The 9,895-nt window shown below is 27.1% G+C and overlaps 1 protein-coding gene across 2 annotated transcripts; it reads left to right on the top strand.

The window, feature by feature from the left end:
* Window positions 1-2,491: 2,491 nt before the first annotated feature.
* Window positions 2,492-9,452, top strand: Atg14 (autophagy related protein 14). 2 transcript variants are annotated; one of them, XM_089216565.1, is made up of 9 exons: window positions 2,492-2,990; window positions 4,509-4,614; window positions 4,706-4,787; window positions 5,238-5,478; window positions 6,469-6,653; window positions 6,738-6,903; window positions 6,965-7,141; window positions 7,358-7,481; window positions 7,540-9,452. In XM_089216565.1, exons 1-9 carry the CDS (start codon window positions 2,752-2,754, stop codon window positions 7,669-7,671), a joined length of 1,452 nt encoding a protein of 483 aa, XP_089072691.1. In that variant the 5' UTR covers window positions 2,492-2,751; the 3' UTR covers window positions 7,672-9,452. The 2 variants fall into 2 exon arrangements, with proteins under 2 accessions (XP_089072691.1, XP_089072693.1); XM_089216567.1 differs by having other exon boundaries at window positions 2,494-2,990; window positions 6,738-6,891.
* Window positions 9,453-9,895: the final 443 nt, after the last annotated feature.

Below are 9,895 nucleotides of genomic sequence, written 5' to 3'. Positions count from 1 at the left end.
CAGATTCGTTTTCCATATTAATGTTTCGAATTAACTGTACACAGTCTGTACACAAAAAAAAAAAAATCGCACTAACAACAAAATACGTTTTCTGCGCTATTCACGATCGACGCATTTATTACGCGAACGCACTTCAACTTTATTAAACAATATTATTTAAAGAAAACTTATCACTCACTGTCTGGTTACTGGGCCCATAACCTGTTGAGAGGAATAGGTATAATTACAAAGTAATCCAGAAAACTTTTAAGTTAAATTAATAAACAAAATATATACAGTGAATAATAATAATAATAATATATTACAGGGGCGTCATTTCAGGTTTTTTTTCGGGTGTGCGAAGTTTCAAGCAGGCCATTTTGAAATTTTACCAGGTCATATAAAAATAGATATACCGTATATGTATATTATCCTGCGTTCAATTATTTCCGTACATTATAGACCGGTTATTACAATTTGATTTTAATCATATAAATAATTGTGTATTCGTGGCTCGTGCATTATTTTAGGGTCCAGCAAGACGCAGGCTAATTATAACATTCTAAAAGTAAGGGGTGCAACCGCACACCCTGACCAACCCCTCCCCCAAATGACGCCCCTGATATATTATAACACAACGCACTCATAAACATATATTGGCAACGGGTCGCACATCACGACTGCCCTAAAGACAAGAATTGTGTACATAATCATATTATAGCTAATATTACTAACTGCCACACACACACAATATTGAAAATATGTCATCTCTGCATTTTCAATTTCTCTATAAATGTATAACTATATAGGATATAGCTATAATAGTAGTCAGAAAAAAAAGCCACGGAAAAAAAAACCCACAGAAAAAAAAGCCAATAAAAAAAATCCAGGGAAAAAAGCCACGGGAAAAATAATCTACAGAATAAAAAAGCCATGGGAAAAATAAACCACGGAAAAAAAAGTCAAATTAAAATAATTGAATAATATATTAAAATTAAAATTTAATTAAAAATATTTATTTAAAATCTTTTTACACATTATTGCTCATATTGTATACATAATATATATATATATATATATAATTATTAATACACAGGTTATAATATGTTAATTTATTTAAAATTTTTAACACAGTTGGTCTACTGTATTGTCCGTATTCATAAATAAAAATAAAATTGTTAATATTATAATATTAATAAATTATAAGGTTAGGTCAAAACATTTTTCACTAATATTATAATATTGTAATGTCAATTTTCGAGTAGGTAGGTAATAAAAGTATATAAGTATTAAAAGTATAATATATAGGTCAATAAAAACGTATTGTGTGTGGAATTGCAGTTAAAAATTCTGGTAAGCTTTTGTTTCCTTCTTTGATTTCCAAGCAGAGATTTTTTAATAAGTTTTGATTTTTTCATAATATGGTAATTTTCTTTTGTTGCTTAATAAACCTAGACTTTGCTGTGCCAACTTCGTTTCATCTGTAGCAACTTCTAACCTCATTTTGGTTATTAAAACCCAAATACTTGGATGCTTGTGGCCGACCAGTCTAGAAAAACGGTTATTCCAACCTTCAGTTATGTCTTTTACCCTAGATAATGTATGTACTTGGTACAGGGTGATTCTTTTTTAAATGTACATTGCAGTATGATTGTATGAACTTCATTCATTGCTGTTTAGAGTCTAAAATATATTTATTACTATGGAATAATAAATAATAACATATAACATATAACCTGTGTATTAATAATTATATAATATATATATGTATACAATATGACCAATAATGTGTAAACAATTTTAAATAATACCTAATTTAATACTTTAATTTTAATTTTAATATATTATATTTATATAAATATAATATATATAATTTATTATAATTAATATATATATAATTATTTAATTATTTTAATTTGACTTTTTTTCCTTGGTTTATTTTTCCCATGGCTTTTTATTCTGTGGATTATTTTTCCCGTGGCTTTTTTTTCCGTGGATTTTTTTTCCGTGGCTTTTTTTTCCTACATTCAGTGTCAGTAGTAGTTTGTCAGTGTGACAATACTACTTATTGTATACAATCTACAAGGTAACAACTAAATTATATAGTTTAATATTTCATCAGCAACACATATTGCTGATGTAGTGATGTCTGATGATTATAAATCTGTTTACGAAATTAAAATTTAACCGTTTTTGTAAGTAGGTATAGTATGTTCTGAGTTAGTGTTATGAGTATATTATTAATTTATTTGTTAATACAATCGTCGGTCAGTAGACACACGTTCAATCAAACGAAAACACTCATATTCGAAAAATCGACAAGATATTATACAGTGCGGCGGCGGCGGCCGATCCGTTCCGAGTCGACGGCTTCATTTGTTCGGCGGCGCACGACGACCATAGCTGATAATATATATCTATGACGACGACGAAGACAATGTCAGCTGATCGCTATCAAAAAAGGAAGCAATCTTGCGTGTGTTAGTGTGCGTGCGTGCGTATAATAATATTAGAAAGATCAACATTAGTACTAGACAGTCACTTCGCGTTGTCGTCGTCGTCGTTGTCGTTGTCGTCGTCCTTGTCTCTGCGATCAGTGTGATCGTATTATAGCCGTGAACAGACGTCGCCGTAGTTGTTTTAGTGGCGTTTTGCGTCGGTGGGTAGCTGATGCGTATGGCCGCCCCACTTGTCTCGTCCGATGTCGACAACAACTACTGTTGACGTCGTTCTATTGCGTCGTCGTCGTCGTCGCCGCCGCCGCCACCACCGATGGACAGACCGTCCGCGAATGTCCCGGCGGGACCCGACGCGACTCCGGTTACAACCCCAATCTCGGGAGTGCCGAGCAAAGGATTCGGCGCCTCAGGGTGCCGAAAAACCAGTCAGAAGTGGTGTTGTGGCACCGAACAGTGTCCGATGTGCCATAAATTTCGCAAGTTGTTCCACTGCAAAACTTGCGTCGTGAATGGTGACTTTGGACACTCATCGGCGGCCTACGACAAGGGCAGGTCAGTTCAGTTGTGCAAACCGTTTCTAGTCCACCTCAGCGACTGGTTTCCGCAAATATTTTTATATTTTTTTTTGTTTCAAATAATACCTATCTTGGCAAATGTATAATGTGCACTATATTACACCTAGTGTATAAAAATATTTCACCCAATTGACTTTTGTCAGGGTTAGCAGCTGAGTGGCCCTAATACTGGTCACAGATATTTCAAGACACTTCAATTTTTCTTATGTATTTGATCCATAATATTCATAAAATAAATATATGTAATATATACATTTCTCCATAATATTTTAATAAATAAATAAATACTGTTGATTTGAGAAAAATATTTATTTATCATAGGTAGGTACCAAAATGATATATATATATCTATATTTTTATAGGTATTAGGCATTATAATATAATATTTGTTCTGTAAAATATATATTGGTCATAAACGTATCTTGCTAGGTATTTTTGGAAATTCTTTCTTGAAAAATGTAGGTTACAATAGCTTATATATTTTATCAACCATAAAATTGATTAAATAAATTGTTAAAATAAATATTAGGTTAATTATTTATAAAAGAAATGTAATGGACCAATCATTCCACTAAATCATATTAAACGAACCATTAGCTCATTATTAAATGATTTACTGTTAATTGATTTTTATTACAACCCAGCATCCCAGCATTAGTATCTATTAAATCTTAAAAATATATAATATGCTCATATAAAAATAAAAAAGTTTAAAAATTATGGATAAAATTTTGGTAGAAGTAGAGGTACTGAGTATAGCAAGGATACGGGTTCTATTTTTGGGTTCACATTAGTTTTTGGGATTGAGCTCACTAATTAATCAGACAAAGTTTTTTTGCACACTTATTAAAAACTATTTTTTAATAAAATAATTGCACTACTAATCTCTATTTTATACTATTCTAAGTAGTAGCATTATAATTGCAAACAATCACAAAATTATAATCCAAATTTATCTTCATAAAAATTACAAAAATTCTGTCACCAAATGATGGGTCACTTTTTATACAAGTTAAAGGGTAGTGTCTCCGTAGGCCCAGTGTTATAAAATTTCTCAGTGTGATTGATTCTACAAATTGATTAATTTTTGTTTAACTGCCCCTATTATCCCTTAATTAGTAAGTAATATACTTTATGTACTGATGTATTATTATTATTGTACATCAAAATCTTGCAACTATTGACTACATTGCTGAACAGAATTTTGTATTTAAAGATTCATTACCTATATCCAGATCAATTTCATGAATGAATCTACAAAAGTTTCCACAAATAAATTCTGTAACCTATTATTTATGTGCATATTTAAATACCTACTTAAGTAATCATTATATTTATAACCTTGGCCTTTAATTAAATATTAATTCAATTATTGAACATAATTTTTAAACATTTAATTATTTTTATTAGTATTAATTATTATCATTTATATAGTAAAAAGTATAAGTATAAATATTGAAAGTAGTAACCTATTTTTATCAAAACTTTTTTTTAGGTTTTTCAAAAAACAAATGAAATTTCAAAGTATTGTGTATAGTTCTAATTTGTTCAAAAGTGATTGTGCTAAAATGTTTTCAAAAAGACAGTGCACTACTTTGAAGGTATAAATATTTATTTACAGCTTCAATGTTCAAAAAAATGTTTCAAAAGTGAATTAGTGTTCTACTAAATTATATTAATTTTATGTTTTAGAAAACAGAAACTTCAATATTACAAGAAAAAATTAGATTATTGAAACTTGCTTTATCGGACAAAAACAAAATCTTAACAGATAGTAAGAAATATGACATTTACATAAATATAATAATCATCATGAAGTTGAATCATTAATACCTGAGATATTTTTTTTTAATAACTGGTATTTAAAAAAGTAGGTTGGTAGTGTAATATTATTTAAAATACTTACCTACCTATTGGCTATTATATTTGTTCAATTTTTTTTTATTCAAAGTAACTTTATATTTTTAAATTTATCTTATAAACTACTTAATTATCCTTATACAATAATTTATCATATGTGTTTAATACTGTAAAACATGTCAATCTAAAACCTATTCTATTAATTTTTAATTAAATTTAAAAAATATATAATCTTGAAATAATTTCATAAATACTGTAAATTAATGTTTGAATAATATGAAATGAATAATGAAATACTAACCTTTAATAACATATTGTTCATCATTTTTCCTGTTAATTGACTAAATGTATGTTCTGTTTATAGAAAAAAATCTACTAAAAAAAATAAAATTAGAAATAGATAATCAAAAATCAAGAGTTGATCGATATGGGAGACGTGTAGTACGTTTAGAAGATTTTACCAAAGCACAATCATCAGCTTTAAATGATAAAACAAATGAATTATTTGCAGTTAGACCCAATTTAAAGAATATTATTAAAACACGTATAAATCAGCTTGTTACTCACATATTCTCGTTGAACGAAGTACATCCAACTATTTTACTGTGAGTATAATATTTTATAACACTTAAAATTGCATCTATAAAATATTTAATTATAAGCTATCAATTTTATTTCTTGTTCTTAAAACTAATACTGGCGAAATGGTGACTCTTGGTAGTGATGAAAGTTATCTAGACTTATCCTATTAATCACCTGGTTAATATTGATAGGACATCACACTCACATATTGTGTTGTATCCATCTTACTTTTCAAAATATACCAAATTTACATTTAACAGTTCAAAATTATGTGGTTAGTCTAAATATTAGAGCAAATTTATGTATTATGAAACTTACAGGTAAGAATATTATCTTTTTTATAATTATTTATTTGGTTATGCAAGTTATAAGTATGAAAATTATTAATATTTTTAAATTATTATAATTCACTTAAAAATTAAATATTGTAAAAACCAACATAAGAACACATATAATGTTATTATCTTTTAATAGATAATTCACTTTAATATTATAGGTAACCATACAATATTGGAACTGCTGAATGTACATTTTGATGTGTTATGTGTTTGTAAGATAGATAATACATGTGGGTAAAATGTCTTCTTAAGCTTAGGTGGGCCCTTAACACAACAAATATATTATATGTAGTAAGTGATAACCAAGCTTAGTTCTTATGTCTATGATATCATTCATAAATAATATTCACTATCAATTTAATTTATGAATATACAAAATATCTAATAAATGTAAGCCTAGTTTAGTTTTTCTATAAAAAAAATAAAACCACTCTTAGTGGTTGTTTGTATTAGGTATGTAGAACTGTGAAACTAACACTGGAAATACATTTTTAACTAAACAGTGTTGTATCTCTAGTTTCTGTAACACAATTAGCTAATTGATAATGTTATTGGCATTTTAAATATTTATGTAAGAATATTTTGATTTATTTTATTTTAAATGTTTTGGTAATATTTCTTACTATACTTTAATCATTTGTTTTCAAATTATTTATACTTTTTGTTTTATTATAGGAATGAAGAACTGGATGTTAATAATAGTTTAAGTCATGCATTAGCAGAAGCTTCAAAACTTACTTATGTATGCGGTCAATGGGTAGATACTTGTGAAGAATGGTCGAGACAGACAGAACTTGGATACCGCATTGTAGCACCTACTCTACCAGCAAATGGAGACTACTCTGCTTATAATGAATGGGGTTTATATTTAATATAAATGTATCTAGTATATTTAAGCAATAGTACAGTTTAATAACGCTTTTTCATTTTTATTTTTTTTCCAGTTTCAGATAAGAATAGGGATTATGGGTTTCATCAAACTTTTATTGAACCAAATCCTGCTTGTACAATAAGTGCTGCTCTTACATATACCTCGCAATTAGTAAAGCAAATTTCCTTTTTTATAGACGTTTTTTTACCTAGGCGTCCTAATTTTAGGTACTGTAATCGGTAAACATAAACCATATACCTTAGAATTTAGGTACATTACTTAATATTTATATATTTGTAGTGAATTTTGTGGCAATGAGCTGAATGAAACAAAATTTGCAAAATATGTTACCCACTTGAATGCTAACATTCTTTACTTGTGCTTTTCACAAAATGTTGACCCTAAATTACTACATCCTGATCATACATTAAAAAATTTGCTGCTACTATTGGATACATCTGTTAGTGATCTAGGAAGGTAAATTAAAATTTGTATTAACTATCAATGTTTTAACTAAGTTTTCAAACAACTTAAAAAAAATAATTAATTTAATACTGAAATAAAGTTTATGTGACACAATATGTGCATTGTACAATTGTACATAGTATAGATATTTGATATTTACTCAAAAATAATTTTGATTTAATATCTCTATTGTTATAATATATTTTTTATAGAAAATTTTTGTGTTAGGGTGGATCCACCAGACATTGATAGTAAGTTATGCAGCGCATTTGAAGATAAGATAACTTTTCAATTATATTCATGTACTGGCGACTCGGATTCTGAAGAAGACAATTATTATGAATGGGAAGCTGTATGTTTAAAATGACAGACACGTGACATTTACAATTTTTAAATGCTGTTATTTGTAGGTACCAAATGTCGAATACCCTGCTGATCATAATCAATTGTCTTCACAGTCTGCTAGTAGTGTTGTTAGAGCAGGACTTGTAGCCAGTACAGCAGCCAGCTTAGCGTCAATGTGGCGTGGTTGGACTAAATAATAAGTAATAAATTCTAATTGATGTTTTCTTCTTTGTTGTATTTATATAAATTAAATCTTTGATCCCACAAATTTGCACTTGCTTAAGATTGTTTTTGCGCACTTCAAAAATGTCTTTATCTTAACAGTGCAAATTTAGATTATGAATACAAATTATTTGTTTAAATATTATATTGAACCTTAGCTTTTTATGTTATAAAATATTTTTTTATTATATTCATTAGGAATAGAGTAAAATGTATTTTGTTGTTACCAAAATTGTATTAAACCACTTTAAATCATCACACATTGATTGGAAAATATTGTTTAATTTTTAAAATTAATTAAAATATATATATATTTATATGTCATTATAAAAGTCATGAACTAGCTAATAGTAGGATTTAAATTTAAAAACAATTTAATCAATAAAAAAAAGCATTTCATTTAATCTATGAAAAAAAATATGTAGAGTAAAGGTACTTTTCAAAATAAAATTAATTAATTTGCCGTGAAAAATACTTTATAGATATTGCCAATAATAAACAATAAACTCCATTGAAACTAATTTGAAATATAACATAAAAAGTGTGTAGTGTTCAAAAGTTCTTATTAATTTGTTCTGTTGATATTTTTAGAAAAATATCAGATCAATTATTAAATATAGACATACAATTTATAAACAAAAAAAGACCTTTATTGGTAAGACAGTAAAAAGAAAACAAATGTTAACCTATTATCTAAGAAATCAAATGAAATACATTTTAATTTAAAAATCATTTTTCTGTTATATCAAAAAAAAAAAAGATTTTTGCCTCCAAATTCAAACCCTATTTAACTTTAAATTGTTATTTGGAGATATTACAAATTTAAATAGAATATTTATAATATATATTTGATGATTGAACAAAGTTATAAAATAGCAAATTAACCCTTAATCAGATGTGTACCTCTTCTTAACGTTCATATTCACGTGGGGGATCTATCAGACCCCATTTCTAAAAATGCCTAACCTATAAGTAAAAAAGTTCATTTTTTAAAATTGAAAGTCATAATTAGTTACTACATGATACATAAATATGGATAAAAATGTAATAATAAAAAATTAAATTAAAAAAACACATAATTATGTGAGTTACTAAAAATTGTATTAAGAAGAAAAAAATATTCAAACTTGAAAATTTCACAGTAAAATGTTTGTTTGTAAAGAATAAACTTTTTAACTTATCTTATTTTTAGGACACTAAAAAAAGTTTTTACTTTAACAGAATTTGTCTTGCACAAATTTTTCATATTTACCCTCACGCGATTTGGAGGGAAATATGAACCTCTCCCATTTTGAATCTATTTGACATATTTTAAAACATTATATTTTACGAAAATCAATTAAATATTACTATATGAACCATCTTCTAAGTATAGAAATATTAACAAATTATATTTTTCGTTGTATATGTTTTATTTTTTATGGGGATCAATTAGACCCCCTCGCACTTGCTTAAGAGATAATTATTAATAAATTATAAGTATTTTTGAAATTAAAATTCTAACAAAATATGAAAACTGAGAAGTTTTTAAATTAAAACCAATGATTTGAATTATAAATAAAATGTATGCTAACTAAATTTAACAATGTTATCAGTTTAATCAATAATAATTATATCTTTGGATAAGATAGACATTTTTGATTTATATTTAGTGTTTTTTACTTTTAAAACATTACACTGTATTCCAGCATTTCAAACACTCTTAACTTAAGTATTTATTTTAAATAAATTCTTATATTCTTGCTTATTATATATATATTTGTCTAATTCATTAAAGTTTTTCAACCAAAGACAATAATCTCCATCATTAACCCCTATACACCACTGGTACTGCGGGCTGCAGCCCCATGAAAAGTAACTGAAATTATATAAAATAGTATACTTTATACTATTACTATTATTTTTTTTTAAATAAATATGTAAAAAAAAACAATAATTCAACTCCAACCACTCCTTTTGCCTTTTTGGCATACATGATATAAAGTCGCTCATATCAATATTAATCTAGTTATCGAAGTGTAGTAAAATCATCGATAATTTATTGCAATACAGTCACATCTGTAAACAATAACAAAATATGCCATAAATAAAAATAGTAATTTAAAAACCCTTCAAACATTTGAGGTTGATCAGATGGCTGATGAGTGCGCATCATGATTAGCTAATAGCTTGTAGCTGTAATCAAATCAGTAACCTTTA

The sequence above is a fragment of the Diuraphis noxia genome, unplaced genomic scaffold (genome assembly GCF_037042655.1).
Source record: "Diuraphis noxia isolate RWA-SAM2 unplaced genomic scaffold, SU_Dnox_SAM2 contig0001, whole genome shotgun sequence".
Taxonomy (NCBI): Eukaryota; Metazoa; Arthropoda; class Insecta; order Hemiptera; family Aphididae; genus Diuraphis; species Diuraphis noxia.
The sequence above is the reverse complement of the archived record's forward strand: the minus strand, read 5'-3'. Positions and strand labels throughout refer to the sequence as shown.